Source organism: Lepidochelys olivacea (genome assembly GCF_965140295.1).
Source record: "Lepidochelys olivacea isolate rLepOli2 genome assembly, chromosome: 16".
In the NCBI taxonomy this organism is placed as follows: domain Eukaryota; kingdom Metazoa; phylum Chordata; order Testudines; family Cheloniidae; genus Lepidochelys; species Lepidochelys olivacea.
This window is the reverse complement of record NC_140426.1, coordinates 11506273-11532546: the sequence shown is the minus strand read 5'-3', so window position 1 is coordinate 11532546 and position 26274 is coordinate 11506273. Positions and strand designations below refer to the sequence as shown.

The window sequence follows — 26274 nt, the reverse complement described above, 5'->3', positions numbered from 1 at the left end:
CTTAAAGGGGGTCAGCCATGTGTCATTAAAAACATGGAGAGAAGACAGAGTGGGCAATTGTTATTATTGTTAAAGAAATGTTTCGAAAGGTTAGTTTGCTCTGTTGCAGCTGAGGTCTTGCCTAAGGGGAAATGTATTTTTTTAAATCAAGGAAATATCTTTTCTAAACACACAGCACTTCTAATTTCACAATAAATGGTTCAATTTTACTGAAAAATAGCGAGAGAGAGAAATGGGGCACTGTTTCCGAACCCTCTCAAACTCCACATTGCTCCTAGCTACTTCCTTCTGACGGGTCGGTTTCTCTCTCTCTCTCTACCTCCTGCACTGGGAGTTGGCCAGACTTCCAAACTAGACCTCTCATCTGAAACTTGATCTTGCTGAGTTTGGGCCTCTGAATTTATACAGCTTATTGCACAAAATGATTGAATCTAGGTCAGAACACACTGACTGAATTGATTTAGCTATAGATATACTCCCCCACCCCTCGGAATAAAAAGTGAGGTCCTAAAAAACCAGCCAGGAGTGCTATCAAAAACCTGAGAGTACTACTAGAATCCTAGGAGGCAGAGCAGGGGCTTGTGAGGGAATGCAACTTGCTTGTTTTATTATTGTACTCTACTCAAACTGCTGCTACAATTTGACTATTACTTGCAGCTTTGAGCATAGTGAGAAAAAAACCCATGACTTTTATGTTTTTTGCTAAGTTCTCCCCACATCCTTTCAGTGCCTTTCTGAAAAGATCCATGAGACTGTAGAGACTGGACTGTGAAAGGTCACAATCTCTTCATGATGCTGCAAAGCAGAGATGGGGAGGGATTGGTGATGACCTATTGATATGTATCAATAGCAACAATAAGCTTATTATAGGGCCTATCATCCTACAGGGTCCCAAAAAGCTTTCCAGACCATGGGAAAGAGCCACAGAATGTTCTGGGGGCCCTTGACTCACCTTATAATCAGTAGAAGTGATAGGTACTAAGCACTTACCATGAGGTGCTTTTCAGAATCAGGCCTAACAAAGGCACAGGAATCCCTTAATTCACCATGGAAGTGCATCCATAGTAATGCTAATGCAGTTTAGAGCAAGGACTATACTTGTGAGAGGCTAACTCCACTCCTTATTGGAGAATGCGTATAGAGCCAGCTGGCCACAATTCCATCTCATAACAGAGGAGGGAGGAAAAAGGAGTAGGAAATAATTTACTAACAGTGTCCCGTGTGGGTTAAATGTCCCATCCATCCTGGTCAATGAGAACACTGCTGTTTTTACCAACAACACAAAAGGGTCAGCAGAGTTCATTGGCCTTGCCCCTCCTATCTCCTTTTAACCTCTTGATCAGACCCACTGGAGCTAAAGTTGGTGGGTGGCTAGGGGAGGAGGCGGCGTGCTGACAGGCTCACCTCTGCTCTGCCGGGCTGTAGGTCTGTCCTCTCTGACAGCTGCTGATGGTGATGGGGTCGAAGTTGTGGAAGGAACGGAGGGCCACCCCAGAGATGGCCACATACGGGGAGCTGAAGCTAATGAGGACAGCCTGGGTGTGGTAGAAGGGGTGACTGAGGTCATGGATCACAGGGATAATCAGGGGATTGTTCCTGCAGCTCAGAACGTGGACACCTGTCAGAAGACACAAGACCGGGGAAGATGGGGGGGATCAGTACTTTGCACAATTACACCCACATGCCATCAGCACTTCAGAAGCATTCAGCCATTATGGAAAAGCCCTACAGAATTTAACAGTTAAAATACAGGAGGTTTTGGGAACCATCTCCTAAAATTTTACAGAGAAGTATATCTCTCCTGAAGAATCAGATAGGATGGTCCAAATAACCCAAAGAAAGGCTTCCATTCTCTCCAGTAATTTCTGTAGGTTTTTAGAATAATTTCTATTAAATCTTACTCCACTTCTATTAAACCCTATTAAAGCAGAAGCAACTATATTAAAGGCAATGGAGTTACACTACTATTAAAACAGCATAAGCAAGCAAACGATTAGACTTTTTGTGCTATGCACCGAAACATGTAACTGCACAAACAGAATGGGTAGCTTTGTGCAAAATGGGCAGTTTACCAGTGGTTTCTTTGCAGCTGTGTGCAATTCCCCACTGGATGCAGGACATACACCAGTTTGTTTGTTTGGTCATTTGATTTTTTTTTTTTTAAACAAAGTAGCTTCTTGCTTTTCCCAAACAGGGCAATACTGTGCTGATGAGCCAGGGGAGAGATACAGGTGTGTGGTGGGAGAAAATGAGGTTTTAAAGGTGACCTTGAGGTGAAAATAAGCCAAAGATGCATGAAGTCTGTCCATTTCAGGGAGGTACTGTGCACCATCCTCAGAGATGCTGAGCACCTCTCTCATCCCATTAACTTCAGTAGGACAGGAGGACACTCAGTAGCTGCTCAGCACCTCCTGGGATCAGGCCACAGTACAGAAAGTCTGAACTTAATGGGCCAAATTCATTCTTGCAGTAACCCTACTGATTTCATTTGAGTTACCCCAGGAGCCAACTGGACTGCAACTCCATTCACTCCAATTTGTTGCACCAGCAATGAATGTTCAGCCCTTACTCCACTGACTTCAGAGCTGCATAAAGGATGAATTTGGCCCCAGGTCCATTCACCTCCCTGGAGTTCTACCAGCGATGGATTTGGCCCAGTGCCTTTGGTGACACCGATACACTGACAAATTTGAGACTAAATTCTCTTTGCGTGTTTAACTGGCTCAGAGATTCCCCCCACCCCCACCCCGTTCAGGTTTCTTGACTCAAGGTTGGGGGTGTGGGGATATTTTTTTTTCTTAGAAAGTGATTTCCAGTTAATTAAGACAGGCTTCTGATCATTCTCTTTAAACCTCTCTCTTTGAAACTGCCCTTTTTTATGTGTTGATCTCCTTGTCCTTCTTCCAGCAATAATAAATAAAATAAATAAATAATAATAATAAATAAAAGGCTTCTCTTCTCCTTTGGTTCCTATCTGACCCTGGCATAACCTCTCTGTCTGCTTGCCTCCCAGAGGTCTTTTGATATGAGCTCCCTGAGGAACGGTGCAGGTTTCGCACTTAGAAACAGGTGCAGTTAATTCGGAAATTGAGCCCCACTGGAATCCCAGGATTCCAAATCCCTTGGACGTTTCTGCTGTCTTTGATGGAAAGCCCCAAAGTCCTCACTGTTGGGCTGGTTATTCATTTTGATTCAACTCCTAGCAGTCAGGTATCTGCAACAAAACAGATCACTACCACGGGCGCTACTAATTGGTGCTTCAATTCCCAACAAAGGAAAATGGGTTATGGACACGGAACTCTCTCTTTCTTCCCTAGACGGAGCCCATCCAAGACAGGACTAGGCCATACTGGGCAGACCCACATGGGTGAGAGCTATCTGCATGGCTGTCTAATCTATCTGGTTGCATGACTTATATTTTTCACATGCTGTCTTGGTGGGTAAAAATGCAATCCTCCTCACATTCTCTCCTAGGCAAGGCACCATGGACCCCTGACCTCATTTTTTACTAAGTCCAGAAGACACAATAAAAACATGTTCTAATAAATGTCGTGAAATCTGTTGTCTCTTTCTGCCTGTTATACCTAAGGCTCACTGTCTGTACATAAAAGGCCAGAAGGGGCAACTGTGACCATCTAGTCTGACCTCCTGTTTAACATATGACACAGAACTTCCCCGAAACAATTCCTCTAGGCTCCTTTCAATTTAGGTAGTTAGTCTGTCTTTATTCATGTAATAACACACCTCACAAAGGCACAGAATGGGCCTGATCCTGCAGTCAGTAAAACAGCCACTGACGTAAATGGTAGCTGAGTAAGAACTGCTGAGCTGAGTCTTACATATTTCTCCCTTCCATTCAGCTACAAAAAGCAACCTAACCTGGGGTGGTCCACGGGGCCTTTCCATGATGAAGAGAGTCCCTTGACTGTGAAGATTTGCAGGCATCAGTTTGGAGAGTGCCAAACTCATGTTGCAACTTCTTGCAAGATTTGCAAAACTTCGCCCTTGATCGCTGCTTCTCCTTTCTCTCTCCTGCGCCCTCTCAGTCTGTCTGTCTCTCCATATAGTTGTATGTTATCTGTTAGTTACCATGGTTAGCTCTTTGTCATTTATATTTGAGAAGGTGGCCACCATAGGAAGACTACAAGTCACTCTGCTGTGTAAGGAGAAGGATGCTGCTGACTTAAGGTGTGCTGTATACTCCGGGACTGTTGCTTAAGGAAACCCGCTCAGCTAGAGCAATGCGCTGGGCTTATCTGGATACATTTCATTCAGTGCTAAATGGGAGTCACCCACATAAATTTCTGTTTACTCTGCTGCGAGTGAACCCCTAGAGACTTGCCTTTGTTTCAGGCCCAGTTAATTTTGAGTGGGAAACCTGTCAAATATCCTTTCTCCTGCCCTGGTCTCCTTCCTCCTCCTCTCTACAGACAGAGAAGGGTAAGAAAATCCAGAAAAGGGGGAATGATTTAGGAGAGCGTCTGACAACAATAATAATTCCTCTGTACTCCAGCCATCAGAATACCTGCAAAGGCTACTCCTCCTCCCTGCCACACACACACACCTGGTGTATGGATAACAGCGGTGGCAAACGGGCTTCTTCAGGTTTTGGGGGCTGCAGCCTCAACAAAAGCCATCTGCAAAGGCTGCAGGGATGGCAGCAAGAGGCTTTATGATAAATATTCAGAAGGGCTCAGCTCCCATCATCAGGGCCAGAAGCTCAGAAGAACTCAGCACCCAACCTGCTACGGTCTTTTAAAAACCTCCCCATTGGAGCTCCTGGGTGATGAGCACTTTTGAAAATGTGGCCCTTATTTTGATGCCTACAGGGGAGCTGAGCACTTCAAGAATTCTAGCCCACTGTGATTAGTTACTGTGTAGTCTCAGTGGGCATGACAATACTTGACTAGCAGCACAGACTTGCAATAAACCCCAGCTCTTGGAGCTTGAAGTGGGTACGTCTTCCTGCTGGCGCTCTACTCCAGCAACACCAGGCTGCTGGTGGGAAAGCTCAACAGCGGTACCGGCCTTCCTCTGAATTGGGGTGGAGCAAACAGAGGAAACCGATGGAAGAAGAAAGGCAAAGCTCATTGCAAAACTGTCTTACCAAGATCATGGTTTTGCTTCTTGGTGTCAAACAGTTGCACAGTGATCGTTTCCTGCTTCTGATCCAGGTAGTGTGTTCCATCAGTGACCAAGTGGACAATGATAGCAGCAGCCACCATGGGCTGAGAAAAATATGCCTGTGAGAAGGAAGCATAGCAAATCAGGCGCAGAATGGGTGTGGGTCATGGGTTTTTACGTTTTTAAGATACAATGTCTGAAGCATCACTTTTCAGTCGCAGTTCCTGTCACAAACCACACAAAAGTCTTCTTTTGTCCGTGCTCACAACGTTGTGGTTTTTAATTTTGCAAAAAAGGTAAGACAAAAAAAGGAAAGTCACTGCCCTGGTATGTGTGTATCTCTTACCTTGAGCCAGAAAATGGTCTGAGCCATATGGGAATATGGTAAGTTGGCTGTGCAGGGATACCAGGCATACTCAGACACCACATCGCTCAGGTCCATCACCTTGGTTCGGCATACCTGACCGACACAGGGGAAATGTAACAATGGATTCAGATTCAAGTATGAAATGGATATGACTGTCAAAAGAGGTGCTGGTGTCCATAAGAACTGAAAATGCTACTTTTAATACCATTAGGTTAATAGACATCATTATTTTTAGGTCATATACACCACTGGATTATTCCACAATGACACCATGAACAGGAACACCAGACTCATAGTGGCCCTGTGTTTGCCAAAAGAAAGTTTCCTTTTGTGATTAATTGTTTAAGGGTGGAGTCTTCAAAAGTGCCCAGTCTAACTTTGCTCCCATTGAAGTCAAAATACTAAAATAATAGATGGATGGAGAGATATTTGCAGTGTTGTTGTAGCCATATTAGTCCCAGGATATGAGAGACATAGTAGGTGAGGTGATATCTTTTATTAGATCATCCTCTGTTCGTGGAGGTCCCAGCTTTCGAGCTTTTGAAGCACTCCTTCCCTGGACCTGGAAAAGACTCTGGGTAGTTCAAAAGCTTGTAAAGAAGTTGGGCCAATAGAAGATATCATGTCACCTACTTCGCTTCTTAGATACATAGACAGATAGGATATTGTGGATGCAGCCAGCATTCTCTACACACTGTGTCTTTCTATTTAAACCCTGCATGTTACTGACAGTTACTAGCTGTCTCTCTCTTCAGGATGGCTACAGATGACCATGTGAAATTGAAAATACATGCCATCAGCATTGCCTCCACAACCTAACCTGAAATGGGCCCTGATAGGAAAATGGTAATCTTATTAATTAGTTTCTTTAATCAAAATCACCTTCTTCTCACATCTACAATTCATCCCATAGCATACAATTCCCATAGCAACCCATACAATTCCCATAGCATCCCATATAATTCATCCCCTGGTGAGGCAGAGGTGAAAATGAGATGGGATTATCTGCAAACCTCTCCATTCTGCTCAAGAACAAATACGGCATATCTGAAATGGTGGGACAGGTGAAAAGGGCTAGGAAGGGTACAGGGATTTAAGTGCATAAGAAATGCAGAGCACAGTCAGTATGGAAGACGTGAAAAATAATCTTCAGGAAATGACATGGATTTTCTCTTGCAATATCATAGCGAAGTGAGATAGTTTTTTAAATGTATATATGTAGCTGTGAATTATTAGCCCCCATAGTGCTGCCTCTGGAGAAAACTGAATGGAAGAACAGCAAAGCTGCAGTGCTTTGAACATTAAAACCACAACTGCATATGTAGGATGCCTTCCATTCAAGGATCTCAATGCCCTTTACTGATGCCCCTCTGCAAACTCAGCAACATTATTATCTGGAGAACACGAGGCACAGAGAGGTGAAGTGTTTTCCTCATGGTCACACAAGTTGGTAGCAGAGAGAAGAGTCCAAACCTGGAGGCCAAGGCACCTCGATTGTCTAAGGCCCTGACTCTGCAATTGGGACCACAAGTGCAGAGGTCTGCATTGGGCAGCGCTATGTTCCGTTGGGTGCAGTGGGGGGTCTGACTGCAAAAGTGGGGCCTCAACGGAGAGCTCCAAAGTCAATACATTGCAAATAGCCCATTCCCTGAAACTACACCACTGTTGTTGTTGTTTTTAAAACAGGAACTGAGCATATTACAAGAGCTATTTTGATAGTGAAAAATACAGTGTCCATTCAGTAATTGTGCACCGAACTCTGTTCCCGGTCTCGGCAGGCAAATGCTGAGAGTGCTTGGAATGCCTGGGAATGGAGCAATCGGATTGGCCAAAAGTGAGGTAATAGCTTCTATAATTTGAATCCCTAAAGGCCCAGCGCTGAGGAATCTATGCACAAAATATAAATCAGCTTTAATGGGCTGGAAGAAGATTTTTAGTTTTGTTTTTTTTTAAACAACTGGGACCAAGCTTCATTGAGGCTAGCCAGTGGATAGTGTTACATTTTACAACAGTGCAAGACTTTACATAAACTATCTTTGGCATTTGAAATCCAGTCCAACAATTCAACATGTATCATTTCACAATTCTCCTTTCTTGCATTTTCAGCAGCCTGTCTCTTGTTGGGAGCATGGGTTTTATTTTAATACTGTACCTATCCAGTTAGGAAATGTATCTTACCCACATCTGCAATTTAAATGGTCATAGAACTCTTTGACATGAACAAAGATCTCACTGCTTTTATATTGTTTTGTTCTTTTTCTTGTTTCTCTACTAACTATCAGCACAAAAAGCTGGTTGAGAGAAACAGGAGAGCTGGGGTTTGGCTCATTTTAAATGCCACTTAAAAGATGTGTGAGAACCAATATTAAAAACAGGCCCAGACCTTCACCAAAAATTTGAACAAAACCCAAAACAAACCATTGTTGAGGATCAGAAAAACTTTGATAACTTTTAAATAGCTAGTTTTCACTTTTTGTGAACTGTAGCTCTTTCTGGTTCTATCTGGGAACATAAGCAGAATCCTTAACATCTCACAAGAAAGTCTGCTCCTAGGAGATTTCTACTTCAATTTTGCAGACTCAGTAGATTTGGCTAGTTTGAAAAAGGTTCAGATAAGCACCCCAACCTTTTGAGGCTGACCTGTCACTACTTATGCAAACAACTCAGAACATTGCAGGTGGAGGGGGAGGGGTAAAGATCAAGGGGAAAGCTGTGATTGACAGGGGTCTGAGCAAATCTAATCCATGTGGTGTTAAGAATGGCTGCAGGAGTTGTACCATTGTTAAGGCTGGAGTTAGCAATTGATAACAAATTTCCCTAGTATGGTCAAGTTCCTTAAGGGTTGTGCCATAACACCTGATTAGATTAACTGTCCCACTCTCTGACAGATTTCACCATTTCAGTAGTCCTTCTAATGCACATGGTGAATGTATCCTTTCCTCAGTTCTAGCCAATTACTGATTGCCACAAAGCAACTGCAAAGTATCTCCATGAATTACTTGCTAGGAGCTTCCCCATGTTTCCCTTTCAAGCAGCCCTGCCAGAGTATGTGACGGCCAACAGCACCAAAGAGCTCTAGCTTCAGACCCTTATTACTAGAAGCCCAACAAGTTTAATCTACAAATGAGGGAACAATTCCCTATCTGACAGGGTTTCTGTGAGGATAAAATCCATGAAAGACAGAGAGGCACTCAGAGGATACCATGATGAGGCCTATAAACACATGAAGGATCTGCCTCTGCAAGCAAGCATGTGTCGGTCGTGTACCATTCAACCCAGCCAAGCAACCATTCAGCCCAGACAAAGCAACCCCCAAGTGAAGTCAAGCAAAGCTCCTATTTGCACTGATGGGACTCACCCCTACTTGAAACAGACAGAAGGAAAAATCTGCAATTAATAGCAGCTGAGCCTATCTATACCAGGAGTTTGAGTCAGTGCAGCTACCCAGGTAGGTGGCCTCAGATGGCTGTAAGTAGGGCAAATCTCCAGTGCATAGATAAGACCATAGTGTATGATCTGGTCTGTTCTCACTTCCTCCAAATCAAGCCTTGCTGCTGATCATCAGAGCTGCACCAGTGTCTCATCTGGTGACAATGAGCAGGGTGGCTTTCAGGTGAGACAGTTTAAAGTGGATGTAATGTTTACGTATACAATGCTGATATGTGGCATTGTGGTGTGTTGTTAAGGGCCCACTGCTTCCTGCTGTAGCAGGGGGCTGCGTTTCAGCACTGGCCAAAGCAATTCCTATTTGTAGGACTACAGTAATAAAATTGCTTTGGGATCCTTTGTGATGAAACATGCCGAACACAGTACTGTTTGCGAAAGAGCAAGCCCCAAATGAGTACAATGGGTTCCTCGGTTACAATTCACCGTGACAAGTATATTTGTGCTGGGACACAAAGTCCTGCACAGGAACTGTAGAAGGTGTGATGGATCTGCTAAGCAGGAAACTACGATTCCCAACAACCCCCTCCCCACAGCACATTCCCCCTCTCAGTGGGCCAGGTAGGAAGAGAGGCAGACACCCCATGAAAAGACCCTGAACCAGCATGAAGTTCAAGTGACCTGGAAACAGCAATGGCATGGCTAGCCAGGAGTTGCAGGGAAGAAAAACCCAGAGTGCACTGCATACAGAGTACGTTGCAGCAGAAGCTAAGGCCCAGGTGTGGAGCAGGGTGAGACTGTCAGACACTCAGCTGGGACTCATGCTGGAAGGGCAGAAGCTGGGCAGGGAGCTGGTGAAGAGGGGCCCCAATGCGAGAGACCAACACCACTAAGGGAGCCTGGCCTGGAAATCTGCAAACTTTGCATAGAATCTGGACTACAGAAGGCATCCCCAGGGAAGAGTATAAAAATATTGCTCGGGCATGCAGGAGTGAAATCAGGAAGGCCAAATCACACCTGGAGTTGCAGCTAGTAAGAGATGTTAAGAGTAACAAGAAGGATTTCTTCAGGTATGCTAGCAACAAAAAGAAAGTGAAGGAAAGTGTGGGCCCCTTACTGAATGAGGGAGGCAACCTAGTGACAGAGGATGTGGAAAAAGCTAATGTACTCAATGCTTTTTTTGCCTCTGTCTTCACGAACAAGGTCAGCTCCCAGACTGCTGCACTGGGCAGCACAGCATGGGTAGGAGGTAACCAGCCCTCTGTGAGGAAAGAAGTGGTTCAGGACTATTTAGAAAAGCTGGATGAGCACAGGTCCATGGGGCCGGATGCGCTGCATCCGAGAGTGCTAAAGGAGTTGGCGGATGTGATTGCAGAGCCATTGGTCATTATCTTTGAAAACTCATGGCGATCGGGGGAGGTCCTAGACGACTGGAAAAAGGCTACTGTAGTGCCCATCTTTAAAAAAGGGAAGAAGGAGGATCCTGGGAACTACAGGCCAGTCAGCCTCACCTCAGTCCCTGGAAAAATCATGGAGCAGGTCCTCAAGGAATCAATTCTGAAGCACTTAGAGGAGAGGAAAGTGATCAGGAACAGTCAGCATGGATTCACCAAGGGCAAGTCATGCCTGACTAATCTAATTGCCTTCTGTGACGAGATAACTGGCTCTGTGGATGAGGGAAAAGCGGTGGACGTGTTGTTCCTTGACTTTAGCACGGTCTCCCACAGTATTCTTGCCAGCAAGTTAAAGAAGTATGGGCTGGATGAATGGACTATAAGGTGGATAGAAAGCTGGCTAGATTGTCGGGTTCAACGGGTAGTGATCAATGGCTCCATGTCTAATTGGCAGCAAGTATCAAGTGGAGTGCCCCAAGGGTCGGTCCTGGGGCTGGTTTTGTTCAATATCTTCATTAATGATCTGGAGGATGGCGTGGATTGCATCCTCAGCAAGTTTGCAGATGACACTAAACTGGGAGGAGAGGTAGATACGCTGGAGGGTAGGGATAGGATACAGAGGGTCCTAGACAAATTAGAGGATTGGGCCAAAATAAATCTGATGAGGTTCAACAAGGATAAGTGCAGAGTCCTGCACGTAGAATGAAAGAATCCCATGCACCGCTACAGACTAGGGACCGAATGGCTTGGCAGCAGTTCTGCAGAAAAGGACCTAGGGGTGACAGTGGACGAGAAGCTGGATATGAGTAAACAATGTGCCCTTGTTGCCAAGAAGGCCAATGGCATTTTGGGATGTATAAGTAGGGGCATTGCCAGCAGATCGAGGGACGTGATCATTCCCCTCTATTCGACATTGGTGAGGCCTCATCTGGAGTACTGTGTCCAGTTTTGGGCCCCACACTACAAGAAGGATGTGAAAAAATTGGAGAGAGTCCAGGGGAGGGCAACAAAAATGATTAGGAGACTGGAACACATGATTTATGAGGAGAGGCTGAGGGAACTGGGATTGTTTAGTCTGCGGAAGAGAAGAATGAGGGGGGATTTGATAGCTGCTTTCAACTACCTGAAAGGGGGTTCCAAAGAGGATGGATCTAGACTGTTCTCAGCGGTAGCAGATGACAGAACGAGGAGTAATGGTCTCAAGTTGCAGTGGGGGAGGTTTAGGTTGGATATTAGGAAAAACTTTTTCACTAAGAGGGTGGTGAAACACTGGAATGCGTTACCTAGGGAGGTGGTGGAATCTCCTTCCTTAGAAGTTTTTAAGGTCAGGCTTGACAAAGCCCTGGCTGGGATGATTTAGTTGGGGATGGGTCCTGCTCTGAGCAGGGGGTTGGACTAGATGACCTTCTGAGGTCCCTTCCAACCCTGATATTCTATGATTCCATGATTCCTACTCGCTTTGCATAGAAACTGGACTGCAGAAGACATCCCCAGTGACTAGCCCTGAAGAGCCTAAACCCTTGACTGGACAGCCCAGGGGCCCAAAACAAGAACGGCTATTGCTCATTTTAGACTGTAACTGTTAAAGCCTCTGTACTTACAGTACCTGCCACCTTTCCCCTTCTTGCCAGCCCTAGTCAAACACCCTTTCACTTTAGCCATGGGTCTTAAGCTATGCCTGCACTGCAAAGAAAAGCCCCTTAGCCGAAGCCCTGCAAGTCTGAGTCAGCAAGCAACAAGCCAGCCGCAGGCTTCTAACTGCAGCGTGGACTTATTCTTAGTGGTTACTGGGACCCACCAGGGTTAGTGACTAAAAGGCCTAGTAGCTGAAGCGCCTTCAGCACTTGGCTCCGAGTCGTTGTACACCTGGCACACTATTGGTAACTTAGGGTATGTTTACAGAGCAACTAGACACCCGTGGTTGGCCCATGCCAGCCGACTCAAGGCTTGCAGGGCTTGGGCTGCAGGGTGGATTCGCTGCTGTGTAGACATCTGGGCTTGGACTGGAGCCTGGGCTCTGTGACGTTGCAAGGTGGGAGGGTCCCAGAGTTTGGGCTCGAGCCCGAGCCTGGACGTCTACACAGCAATGAAACAGCCCTGCAGCCCAAGCTCTGCAAGCCTGAGTTGGCTGACCTGGGCCAGCCATGGGTTTTTCTTTGCTGTATAGTACATAGTCCTTAGCGGTTTGGTTTACCCAGCGCTGAGCAGATATAATGATTGCAAAGGGCAGGAAAACCTTTTTGATCAACATATGACCTGCTGAAGGACCAACTGGATGCATTCGGTTCCTTTGGGAGCTAGCGAAAGAATTGCCACAAATAAATAATAATAATAATAATTAATAAAAACCAGCTCCATTCCTAAAGTTTCTAGCTGGCCTCACTGCAGAATGTTCTTTACATTCACCCCAGCAAATTTGTCTGCAGGCCAGCTTTGGAAAAGCGGAGCCAAAGAATCTCAAAGGCAGACTTAAAAAACATCGTTGCATATCCCTCCAAAATGAAATATTTAACCCTTTGATGTCAGAATTGGGGGTTGTCCTCCGCAGTCACCAAGAGGACATATTCTCCAGTATATATGTTTTTTTACTGACCTAGGATTAATTTCATCCAATAAAGCTACACACAGATGCAGCAGACAGTTTTCAGAAAGGCTCCTGCCTGCTTATTACCTAAAGCCAGGATGACTGCCACATATACCTGACATGATTTCCCTACTACTGCACAGTGGGTCCAGTCTGTACTAAAGGCTCCAAACTGCTGCTCTTTGCTCCTCATTTAAGCTAGGAAATGGGACTTGTGGGTTACAGGAAGGTGAAACTGTCTAAACTAGTGATGAGTGAATCATTAAAAGGGTCAGAGTTTGGGTTCAAACAAACACCCAATAATCTGGCAGTTTATCTGAACTATCCAAACCTCAGGAGTCTGCAAAGCTGTGATGGCAATCTCACAGGAACAGGCTTACTCATGAGGTACCCAGCAATTCAGTTTCAATTCCAGTCCAGAAATACCCAAAGAACAGCCTTTCTCCTGGTGAGGAGAACCTTTAGTTCTTGTCCTGTTCTGAACTAAGAAGTACTGAGGCAAAGTTTATCTGAACATCATAGAAAGTCAGCAAAGGCTCAGTTCTAGTTTGCTTGTAAACCTCCAGCTGAAGATTGAGGGTTATTTTATTCAGACTATTCAGTCCATTACAAATCTGTGCTACCCTGGCCTATTTCTCTTGTACGTTCCCCTGCGTTTTCACAGAGCTGGGGCAAAGGGAGAAAAACCCGCAGCATGGCCACTGTCCTTTGCGCCAAAGAACTGTATGCAGCTCATCAACAGTCCGCTTAATTCACTGGAGGCTGTTCCACCCTCTGGGTGAACACACTGATTCTATATTACTCCCAGATTCTGTTGGCTCAGGAGCAAGATGAAATTTCATCTGTCAATTTCACCAATGTAACTAAGAATTGAATTTGGCACTGGGACTGGGAATCAAACCTATGTCTTCTGCACAGCAGTACAAAGTCCTAGCACCAGACTGCTGAGCCAGTTCTCAACAAGAATAGTTTCCATTTGAATCTGGTGCAGCCGATGGCATCTGTGGCTTGAAAGTTACTGTGCAATTGGTCTGTCAATACATACTCTCACTGCTGTCTTGGTTGATTGCCCCTTTGATCCATATTCTAGCAGTTTTCCTAGTGATGAATCCCAGTTTTCCATTGCAGGGTTTTGTTTTGTTTTTTGGTTAATTGAAATGTGATCTTTACACATGTTCAAACACTGTTACGGGTCTCACTTGCATTGCTTTCAGAGTTGTGTTACTGCACTGGCTTCCCTGGAGTGACTTCTGAATTGTACTAGTGTAACTGAGATGTGGATAAGTGCCCTTTATGTTAACAGCAACAACAATGATAGTATTTGTTCTTATGGGAAAATGGCATTATGAAGTGTACTGTATATAAATAGAGATTATGAAAAAGCAGTATCTAATTAGCAGATCCTCCACGGCTGTAAAGTGGTGTAGCTTCACAGAAGTCCACTGGGGTTATATTGATTTACATCTGCTGAGGATCTGGCCCTGGCTGTAAGAGTGTCTGAAATAACTACATGACTCAAGGTGTTATTAATTACGGCCTTATGTAAAATGTGGTTATTTCACTTCCAAAAGGTTTGTGTGAACATTGTGTTTGTTTTTTTAATCCATTTTGGTTTGCACATTCTGAGCTTTGCTTTGTCTTTCTGGTTCTAATGTACCCCCAAACTCAAAGCAAATTCATTAAAAACTTAATGAATTTCAAATCAAAATCACATGAAACCATGAACTTCATCTGGTATCAATACAAAACCATAACTTAGTCCAGATTGGCTCAGAACCGGGCCCAAATTGGCCTGGATCCACACCCAAGTGTTCACAAGAGGTGAGTGATCTTTGCCGAACCTTTCAGCAAAGCTCATTTGAGTTCTGAATTTGTAATAAAACCCCAAACCTGGTGATTTTGCATTAGTCAGAGATTCATTGCAAACATTTCATTCAGCCCTACTCAGTCACTAAAAAAATTAAAATTGCAATAACCTTGTTTAATAAATTCAGTTATGCCACATGCCAGAATTTCTTGGTTAGCTAGAGGCACCCAAGTGTGATGCACTAGTACCCTGCACCTTATGCAACCATTTACATTAGTGCAAAGTGAGTGTAGGTGTAAGTAAATGATGGCACAAAGTGCAAAGCAACAGAGAATCTGAACTCATCTGAAGCATGGGGGTATCCCGTGTAACACAATTTTGCCATGTGTTCCTGTTTATATATATCACAGGGTTACTGTTTATTTAACAGAGTACTTTGGAATAAAGCGGTTGCATTGAAATAGTTGCATCACCTATGCTAGCGCTGTTAGGAGCTGTTCCAGTGTGACAGTTCTGGTAACTAGAGGGTAAATAATGGCTGTTTTCCACTAAGAAAGGGCATTGGTTCAAATGTCTAAACAGATTACAAATGCCAGCTATATACATAAAAAGGCCATGAAGCATGTAGGATACAGCTTAAAGTAGGACCTTTGTGCCTTTAGCTTCAAAAACCTCAGGTCACTCCCATTAAAATGAAAATAAATTCTCAGCTAACTCTCAGCAGCAGTAGCTCTTGCATCCACCTTTCACACCACCGCTCACAAAAGTGTGAAGTCGTCATAGATTGCTAAGTGCTTTAGCAGATTTTACATCCTGTCCACAAGGAGGCAATGGTAAACAAAAGACACTAGCCAGAACATCACCGTTGGCACAGTTGGGTTCCCAATTTAAATGTCTCTAAATTGGACCAGCTAGCACAGCCTATGGCAAAACAGTTGTGTAATAGCTCTCAGGGGTTGTGGTATTAGTGTCACTGTAAAGACAAACAACCTCATTCAACAGGCTTTTACGAACACTGGGCAGAGCAAAGAGTCTTTTAAGGAGGAACCCATCTGGCATCAAGTGCCAATATGAAGTCAAGTTGCCAACAACAGAGAAAAGTGACATGAATTTAGGCAGACAGAAGGGCAAAAAAATGATCTCAATGGTCCTGGAGTGGAGTGATTCGATGGAGTGACACTGTTGAGGCACTCATGCAAGTCTGAGCAGAATCAGGCCTGTTAAAACCTACCCAACAACTTTCCCTCCCTATCCCCACACAAAAGAATAGCAAAGATGGACTTGGATGGATCAAATACACATCCAGCTGTAGAAAGACAGGCAGCAACAACAATTCATCCAAAAGGAGCTCTAGTATGAATATTAGTTACCCATAGTAAGAACATACTGACTAAGAAGATACTTGGGCAACAAAGACACTTGAACCAACCCAGACAATGAGCAAAATTTCAAACAAAAACAAAATTAAGATACATTTTTAAAGTAGTAAAGTAAAAGTGCAGGGCCCAATTCTGCAATACTTAGTCAAACAGAACTCCCATTGGCTTCGAGGACTGGAGCTCTGGACCCTAAATAGCTATCTGGCCATCAATCTCTTTCCCTTAATAGCTCAAGTGCACAGAACCATCAGTGGCAGCTTGAGGGTTACGATGAGACAGGAAAGGTGCTCCACGTGTTCTCTGAAAGTTTCTGTATAAGCTTAGCCTGTGGGTACAACCAACAGTCGTGCAGCAGTTAATGTCAGCTCTGACCACACGGTCCCATTCAGGAAAGGTCAAAGGAGTGATTTTTCACTTAAAAACATCTGCGTGTTGAAAGAACAAAACCTTTTCATGTGCTGAAAACGATGAGTTTCCAGGCCTTTTGTTTTCAGAGTTAGAATCATGTTTTTTCAGTGGTGTGTAGGGTTATTTACCAAGACAATATATTGTATAAACGACATACAACCCCCAACTCTCTGCAATACTCAAGTAGGAAAGGAGGCAAATGCCCAGTTACTTTCTCTGGGTATGTGAGAACTTAAATATGCCTCAAATTTTAAAGGGTATCAGGAAAGAGGGACACACTTGCTCTGGCCTGTCACCAGGCTTCAATTGGCTACAACATCCAGGGAGAAAATACATAGAGAAGACATACCCTGGCGGGCAGCAGTGGTAGGGGTGGGGGAGAGGAATACATTTGTACTTTAACAATCAAAGTACTTTGGCCTCATCTCACTTATCCAGCAATACGTCAGCAGGCACAAATTGAAATTAAATGGTCTTGTGGCTTGTTTTTCTTAGCACCCGAAAGGATGGCTTGTGGGGTGTAAACCGGAAAGAGCACACGCGCTTCCCAGGGCTTCTCTGGCGATCGGACGAAAACTGCTGACTAACAAAACTGCCGCCACATAAATGAGTTGGACCATCCAAAGAGACCCTTCCTAGAGCAGCAGCCAGTTGCTTCCTTTGGCATGCAACCGTTCACATCTGCATCCAAGTGAAGTTTTACTGCAGGTGTCTGGGAAAGCCCCTCACTTTTATCAGGCTGCAGAACAGCTCCGGTAGCTCTGATGAGCTTCAAACTTTGATTAATGAAACCAGAAGACTGTTTGGAATATTTCCCCCTAGAACTTCCCAGGATAGTGAGGGAGTTCACAACTATTCCAGTCCCTGTCTTTCCCAACAGAAGTCACAGTAGGGAATAAAGCAGGAGTGAACTCTGTGAGAGAGAGCTCACAGCTACCGCAGTCTCAGTCTCTCTCAGGCATAGTCCCTTCAGAAGATAGAGTAGGACTGCTCACAGCTGTGGCAGGCTCAGCCTTTCTCAGAAATCGCTGCTGGGGATGGAACAGAAACTCCATATTCCAATACTGTTCTTTTCCAATAGTTTATGGTTGGGAATAGTGCAGGTCTGTATCAAGGAGGGAGCTACTTGACTCTGAAGGCTGGGTTTTCAAAGGTACTGAAGTGCCTGAAGATGCAGATAGGTGTCTAGTGGGATTTTCAAAGCTCCAAACCAGGTTAGACATCTAACTCCCATTGAAACTCAATGGGAGTTAGGTGTCTAACATGCATTTCTTTAAGCACCTAAATACCTTGGAAAATCTGCTATTCCTTGACTTCTGGGGCCTGCATTAAAACACATGCACAGTTAAACCTTCACACACATTTCATTTATATTGGAAGCAAAGGCCACATCTTTAAACCTGAGATGTGCAAATTGAGTTCACAAATAATGTGCATGTGCAACCAGCTCCCTGTATGCACAAATATATACATACTTTCGTAGGTGATCACCAGTTTTGTATGTGTATTTACCTACTTGCTCACAAGCATGCGTTCTTTATGGCCACAGTTCAAGCATGCCACTGGGAATCAGGATATGTAAGTTTAATGCCTGGCTCAGACTCACTGCATGACTGTGAACATGTCACCTCTACTCTGGGCCTTAATTTTCTCATTATTGCTCTGCCTCAAAGGAGTGATGTAAGGATTAATTAACAAGTGATAGTGAAGTCACCTCTGCTAGAAGTGCAAAGCGTTATAACAACTTAGAGTCATGCTGTGAACCCCTTACTCACATTTGTGAGTAGTTATGCACAGGAGCCATCCGACTGAAATCAGCTGGGAAGGAGACCAAAATGTTCTGCTGAAATGTGTGCCACCATCTCTTACCCACACACACAGACGGTGGGACTGCTCGTGTCAATAACAGCAGCACTGAGTGAGAAGTTCACAACATGCTCAAATAAATTGGTTAGTCTCTAAGGTGCCACAAGTACTCCTTTTCTTTTTGCGAACATGACCTTTAGGCATCCATGATTGAAAACTGGGTCCTGAAGGCCTAGTTGTGGTATCAGATACGTTGCACAGCTTCCACTGATACCAATGGGCTTTGCAGCCATTTATCTGAGTGGAGAATTAAGCCTGCTTTTTGGAGCTGCTGAGCATCCAACACTCCTAAGGAAGTGACTTCAAAGGGAACAGGGAAAATCAGTCCCTAAGGCCAACATTTTCAAACATGGTCACTAATTTTGGATTCCTCAGTATTAGGTCACTGAGTTGAGGAACCAGTGGCCAATGGTAATAGGCCAATTTATACCAGCTGCGGATCTGGCCCCAAGGTCTCACATTTTCAAATCCAGCAAGTGATCTTGGGTGCCTGACACCTCTTCAAGTGGCTTGACTTTCAGACACTGGCAGAGTGAGCACCCATCCCCTGAAAATCATGCCTCATTAAGGTGCCTCAAGTTGGACACCCAAAAATTGAGCGATACCCGGCCCTTTCTGACAACGTAGGCCTAAATGCCTACAATACTCTGGACAAGCAGCCCAGACAAGCCTTCATTTAAAGAAAAACATAAATTCTCCACTGCTGGCATGAGAAAGTTTACTTTCAGGCTTAAAGAAATGAGCGTGTGGTTTTGAGGATGGCATTCCGTTCTGCTGAAGAATAGCACCCTGCCTGTCTGTGTATCTGTGGCTTTGTAGCTACATTACAATCTTGGAGAGCTCTGTTTACATATTTTACATGTTTTCTCATGCAGAACATGAAACCAAATTACATAGTAAAGGCCACGCTGGCATCACTCCTGCACCCCTCTTCATCATCTTCTTATTATTATTATTTTTAAATTCAATCAAAACTAATCTACAAGCATATTTTTAACCTAGCTTGATTGACTGGCAGTGCTTTAAGCAGGTTTTATTTCCTGCTGCAAAGGGAAATTATGCAAACTACGGTGAAGCTGCATGGGGGAGAGAGTCAGACGAGGGTTGGGGAGGGGGCGGGAAGAGAAATGCTGTGATCCCTTCATGCATGAACAATGCGACCGTGGTGATGCATTTATGTCCGATCGTTCTGCTCGGAACAGAGAGAGACCTGAAACAAACAATCCAGATTGGATGTAGGGGAGCTACCCCAGGTTTACTGCTGTACACGTTGCGAATCACAAGGGTACAGCAGCCACAGGCACAGAGACCAGCAGGTGGAGTGGCAAGAGCAAAGGAGGGGAGATGTCTCCATTCACAAGAGTTTATGCTAGTGAGCACTCTGATTGTACCAGGTACCCACTTTCCATCTCCCTGATGAGAGGGGGGTGCCAACCAGGCCTGTTTTCTGTTCTCTGTGTGTATAACAGGCAGGATGATTAAATGATGTACTGTACTGGTTCCCTGAAAATGCAGACGAGGTTTTTCATTAGAGACAACCTACCTACCTACCTTCCCTCAAGTTCTGGCCTTAATTTAGTACCAGTGTTATGGACTCCTGATCGTGTTTTGCTAGTGGTAAATGCCTCCAGGTCTTAGCCAGGCAGCAGCAGTTTCCAGTACCTGAGGACTTTCAGTTTGATCTTCATTTCTGAAAAAGGTCAGATTAAACCTCTCTGCAAGTCCTGATGGTGGCATTGCTCACTGCATCATCCTTTGTTTCTTTTATCTATTTTCTGAACAGTACACAAAGGGAACACAGTGTACCAGCCCCTGGTCCTCACTGTTCTGTTTCCTTTAGATGACTTGCACATGTGCGCTTGAAAAATTGTTCTGAAAACCAAAGGATGGAAGGGAATCCCTCCAGTGTTTGGTAAAATAGCTTGGAATCTCCTCTGACATCTCACTATGTTTCCTCACTGTCCTCCTCTCAGGAATTGGCCTGAGACTACTACATTCAGCATGCGGGCTGGTGTTTACTACTGCAAAGATGAAATAAATGCTTAAGGAAGTGAGTGGGAGACAGACCATTGTTCTAACAGGTTTCAGAGTAACAGCCGTGTTAGTCTGTATTCGCAAAAAGAAAAGGAGTACTTGTGGCACCTTAGAGACTAACCAATTTATTTGAGCATGAGCTTTCGTAAGCTCATGCTCAAATAAATTGGTTAGTCTCTAAGGTGCCACAAGTACTCCTTTTCTTTTTGTTCTAACAGGGAATGCAGTCAAGTGCTTAGCATTCTACCCTTTTTACTATCTAATCCCTGATTGCTCATTAAGATAACTGTCTTTTCCAATCTTCTCTATTCAATACAGCCTTTTCATGCCGGTCAGCACACATGGAAATCCTACTTCTCATTCAATTTTACTTTGAACTGTAGATTTCCTCAAAACACCAATCTGAGTTATGCACAGGAGGGATGGTGTCATTACTGAGGGACATCCTTCCAGCCTCCCAGATGAGCCACCTCCAGCAGGGGACAGAAGATCAACAAGACTAGGTGGCTGGCGATACACTTGTTGGACTGCAGCAGATTGATGAAAAACACTTGATCACCCTTAGCAAAAGAGCTGAAAAATCATGTTTTCCCAGAGAGAGGTGATAAGAACAGACACCCACGAATTTGAACCAACCTTTCTTTAAGATTTGAAAATACCAGGATAACGTCTTTCATTTATGAGGGCCTCTGAATTTCCTAGTTCTGGGAAGCAGGACAGTCTAATCCTAGCCAGTGTGGCCCAGTGGACAGGGTACCAACTAGGACTCAGGAGGCCTGGGTTCTATTACTGTGTACCTGCCGGGTAACCTTAAACAAGTGACTTCACTCTCTATGCCTCAATTTCCCCATCTGTTAAACTGATAAGAAACCCCCCATCTCAGAGTGGGGCTGTGATGAGGCTAAATTAATTCATATTTGTAAAGCAATTGAGATCTTCAAATGATGCACTAAGTGCCACTATTGAGCCATGGAGTGGAAGTGCCAGAGGTCTCCTGGGAAAGATCATTCTTTTGAGATTTCCAGCCCAGTTTGGCACAGTGGCAAGAGGCCAGCTCCTTGGCAGACTCAAACCTGCTATCAATGGCCAACTGAGGATTCCCTTGGAGTGCTGGAAGCTTGGGTGGCATATGGCCACTGTAGTAGGTCCTGCATCAGACCATTCTTGGCTCTGGTGCAGGTGCATGGCTGGTGAAAAAAGGGGTCTGGCCACAATGCTGCTATGTTAAGTTAATCTGAGCTGCTGGACTAACCACTGGCAGATGGCGTAAGACAAAACAGCCTTTAGGCCAGGGACCCAGTTATCTGGTCAGTAGACTCTGGGCCAAGGTCTGGTTTTAAGGACTTACTGAACCGAATTCAGGCACTCAGGAAGATCAGTACTAGAAATCCATCTACATGAGCGGAGCATAGGCTTGAAAGAGAAACAGACAGTTCTTTTGCAACAGAAAGCAACTAGGACCCAGCTCACTGTTTTCCAGAACCAGCCTGTCATAAATATAAAGGGAAGGGTAACCACCTTCCTACATACAGTGCTATAAAATCCCTCCTGGCCAGAGGCAACATCCTGCGACCTGTAAAGGGTTAAGAAGCTCAGCTAACCTGGCTGGCACCTGACCCAAAGGACCAATAAGGAGACAAGATACTTTCAAATCTGGGGGGGGGAGGGTTTTGTTTGTGCTCTTTGTTTACGTGGTTGATCTCTCTTGGGACTGAAATCCATCTTCTCCAACCCATCCTAATCCAAGTCTCCAATATTGCAACCAGTAAAGGTAAGCCAGGCAAGGCGGATTAGTTTATCTTTTGTTTTATGTGAATTTTTCCTGTGTTAAGAGGGAGGTTTATTTCTGTTTTCTCAAAAAGAAAAGGAGTACTTGTGGCACCTTAGAGACTAACCAATTTATTTGAGCATGAGCTTTCGTGAGCTACAGCTCACTTCATCGGATGCATACTGTGGAAAGTGTAGAAGATCTTTTCATATACACACAAAGCATGAAAAAATACCTCCTCCCACCCCACTCTCCTGCTGGTAATAGCTTATCTAAAGTGATCACTCTCCTTACAATGTGTATGATAATCAAGTTGGGCCATTTCCAGCACAAATCCAGGTTTTCTCACCTTTCTGTTTTCTGTAACTTTAAGGTTTTGCCCAGAGGGGGGATCCTCTGTGTTTTGAATCTGAATACCCTGTAAAGTATTTTCCATCCTGATTTTACAGAGATGATTTTTACCTTTCTTTTTTTTTTTTTTAATAGAATCCTTCTTTTAAGAACCTGACTGATTTTTCCATTGTTCCAAGATCCAGGGGTTTGGGTCTTTGGATAATTTTGTAACCAATTGGTTAGGATATTATTCTCAAGCCTCCCCAGGAAATGTGATGTGTAGGGCTTGGGGGGATATTTTGGGGGAAGAGTCTCCAAGTGGCCTCTTTCCCTGTTCTTTGTTTAAAACGCTTGGTGGTGGCAGCATAGGGTTCAAGGACAAGGCAAAGTTTGTGCCTTGGGGAGTTTTTAACCTAAGCTGGTAAGAATAAGCTTAGGGGGTCTTTCATGCGGGTCCCCACATCTGTCCCCTAGAGTTCAGAGTGGGGAAGGAACCCTGACACAGCCTCTGCTCAGTCATGGTTCCACGACTAATGGTTCCTCTTAGGGTATATCGGCACAGCAATTAAACACCTGCGGCTGGCCCAGCTCAGCTGACTCGGGCTTGGGCTATAAAAATTGTTTGGGCTCCCTGGGAGGAGAGTCCCAGAGTCCAGGCTTCAGCCTGAGCCCAAACGTCTACACAGATTTTTAGCCCTGCAGCCCATGCCCCATGAGCCTGAGTCAGCTGACCTGGGCCAGCCACGGCTGTGCCATGGGTCTTTTATTCCAGTGTAGACATACCCTTAGCAGGATTCTGTGTCAACCAAGAGGCCAGCAGTTCAAAGCCTGGATGTGCTATCAATAACCAAGACATTTACAAAGCAAATCATCTTATTAAAACTGGGGATTGTTTCTCAATCCAAGCACAACAGACATGTCACTGCTGACGAGCAGGAGCACGCGGCTTCTAACAGGGAAATTCGGACACGGCCACTTGCAGGGCCAAGAGACAGACACCTTCCCTTTTCTCAAGCAGGTCACCTCAAAGGAAGTGGCGGGTTTCCTCTTTTCCCCACCCCCATCCAGGATTATTATATTTATTGGCATTGCCAGATCTTTGGGGAATTCTCTTCTGAGCTATATTTATTTGTTGAAATAAAACTATGTGGCAGAAACCTGGGAGTGGATTCTTCATCCTTGTCAATGTCATTACCGTAATTGCTCTACTCCCCCCACCCTCCCAGATCCCCATTTTGCAGTGCTGTTATTTCCTTTATGCAGGGGGCTCTCTCTCTCCTAGCACACACAATATCAGCAGGTCAGCGGTTCTGTAATTCTAGAAAGGCTTTTGCAGCAGGGAGAGTGATGTGCTTATTGCTTATACACATGGGTTTGTAGAAGTGTAAGAACTGAGAGAGGGTACAGAAGTAACAACAGAACAACAGTCCCTTTCCATGACTTCTTACTCCAGTGGGAGTCCCTGTGTGGTGACCCTAGGCAGCACAGGGTATATGAGTCAGTCTGGGAGCTTAAAAGCCAGAAAGAACCACAGGGTCTCTCTGTGTCCAGCAGACTCAATACAAAATCTCCTTTAGATTAGTTACAACTGAGCCCTGCTTCCTTTCCATCCAGGGGACAACACAGGTACCAGCAGCAAACATAAACTGAATATTTACACGGTGACTTGCTGTAATCAGCTTCTGCACAATTGGGAGGAAATGCAATCAAGGCCTGCTAAGCTATTTAGGGGCTGGCACTGAAGGTCGCCAATGCAAACATCAGCTTCTGGGTCCTGCACGCCATGTTGATATAAGTGGGATAATAACAAGCAGGGCTTGCTGTAAGTGCAATAGTAAGCTATCCAAAGATTCTCTTTTTATTCCTTTATTAAAACCACTTAACGGCTCAATGGGAATTAAACCACAAAAGAGTTAGCCATCCACAAGTGGGAGCGATGCCAACCAGAGGTGAGGCGAAATGGCCTCCCAGGCCCCCTGTGGTCACTCCACACACGCGAGCGCTCCATCTGCTTTTCGCTCATAAAACAGTGGATTTCCCTTCAGAAGATCTCCAAGGTAAACAATCCTTCCTGAAACCAGCCTGTTAGCATTTGTGTGGACTTCCCATAAAGGATATTAGCAAAGGCAAAGCTGTGCCGAAAGCTTGCTCTAAAAAGCAACAACAACAAAAACAAAACAACACCCCCCCAAACACAAGAGTGTGATTTGATGCAACCTGCTCTAAAAACAAACAAACAAACAAACCCCTCTGTTTGGTGCTGTTGGAAAATAAGGGAAACACATGCACAATGAGAACGCTGACCGAATATGTAGCCTTCTAGCCAAACCTGCCTCCTCAAATCCCAGTGAAAAGCAATGTGGCCTCCCATTCGCACTCTGTCTAGTCCACAGCAGACTTTCTTCCTTAAAACTCTCCACTGGTGCACCTTTACTCATGGTGGCGGTGGCAGAGGTCCTAGAGTGGACTGGGAGAGCCGGCATGTTAACCACTGTGTCGTCTAATGCAAGGGTTACTAGTGTGCGGGCTGGGGGATGCATTAATCTTGCCATCCCATATTTCTAAACGGGACCCAGCAAGGTGCCAGCTAAATGGGAAGAGGGGGCTCTCAGGGGCTTCCAGTATGGAAAACGTTCTAGCCTTCTCAAGGTAGGTCTCTATGGCACAGTGATTAAAGAACCCCTGGCCACACTAGCACTCCCACTAGAGTATCACCTACAGTGACAGCAATAAGGAATTGTAAAAAACAGGGCTAATGCAGACGTGGGGTCCTATCTTCAGCTGCTGTACATCGACTTAGCTCCACTGCTGTTCGTGGTGTTTCACTGACTTACACTAGCTGAGGATCTAGCCCAGGTCCTGTAAAGAATGACACCAGCCTCAGCAACCTCCAGCACACGAAAAGTTCCAAGGAAACACCACATGCATAAGGCATGTGCCTGGATAATGATTCTCAAAGCATTTATGGAAAAGAGAAGATCCTTAAAAACCTACTGAAAGATTTGTAGGTTGAAGAGTTGCCCGACAGTGTGTAGGTTGCCCAGAAACTCCTTGTCCATCAGTGACGGATAACTAGTTGCCCCTGCATGAAACGTCATCAGAGGATGAGAACTTAGAAATCAAGAAAATACGGTGTAGGTACAAGTAGCTTGGCATTTGTGCAGTATTGCTGACTGGTCCAATTTGGCTTTAAATGTGACATTATTAGTTCTGAGAATATTTCTTAATCAGCTCTGAACAGTGGCTGCCAGGAAAATAGAAGTGGCCGGTCTATCATTTTTGCCTCTGTGGAAAGTGTGACTACTTAAAAGGTGAGGGGAGGTTTGGCCTCTCCATTTTTCAAATTTATACCTGTGTGCCAAGATGGTGTCATTCTTTACAAGCATTTTGGACACTGGATATCCAAAAAACAGACTGGATATTGTAGCTTCTCTTTTTTTCTTAGTATTTCAATATTTATCAATCTAGTACTCATGAGTAACCCTACAATAACAAAACACATGCAATCCAGTCCCACGGGTAATCTTAGAACATCAAACAAACTTGTGCAATACAGTTCTCATGAACAACCAGCCCTACCATAGCAAGCAACTGGGCTCAGTACATTGCTTGTAAACAAACCCAGAATAGCTAACAAATGCGATCAGGCCAATACTCAGAAGCCACTCTACAATATCAAGGAAAGACACCGAGCCCAAGACTTATGAATGACATGACAGTAGCTAACTAATGTGAACAAACTGCTGCTCGGGAGCAGCCTTGGACAGAAATAAAGTTGTGGTGAGAAAACAATTTCAAATATCCAAAGATGGGGGGGAGGGGGAGA

The 26274-nt window shown here is 44.6% G+C and overlaps 1 protein-coding gene across 1 annotated transcript in view; it reads right to left on the bottom strand.

Annotated features, from left to right (window-relative positions):
• PAPPA (pappalysin 1) overlaps window positions 1-26274 on the bottom strand; it is a 214350-nt gene that overhangs the window by 64664 nt on the left and 123412 nt on the right. Inside the window, exons 12-14 of the mRNA XM_084650528.1 lie at window positions 5471-5584; window positions 5108-5243; window positions 1405-1618 (exon numbers count right to left, since the gene is read on the bottom strand). Coding sequence (XP_084506654.1) covers window positions 1405-1618; window positions 5108-5243; window positions 5471-5584 — 464 coding nt within the window. The remainder of the gene's footprint in view (window positions 1-1404; window positions 1619-5107; window positions 5244-5470; window positions 5585-26274) is intronic.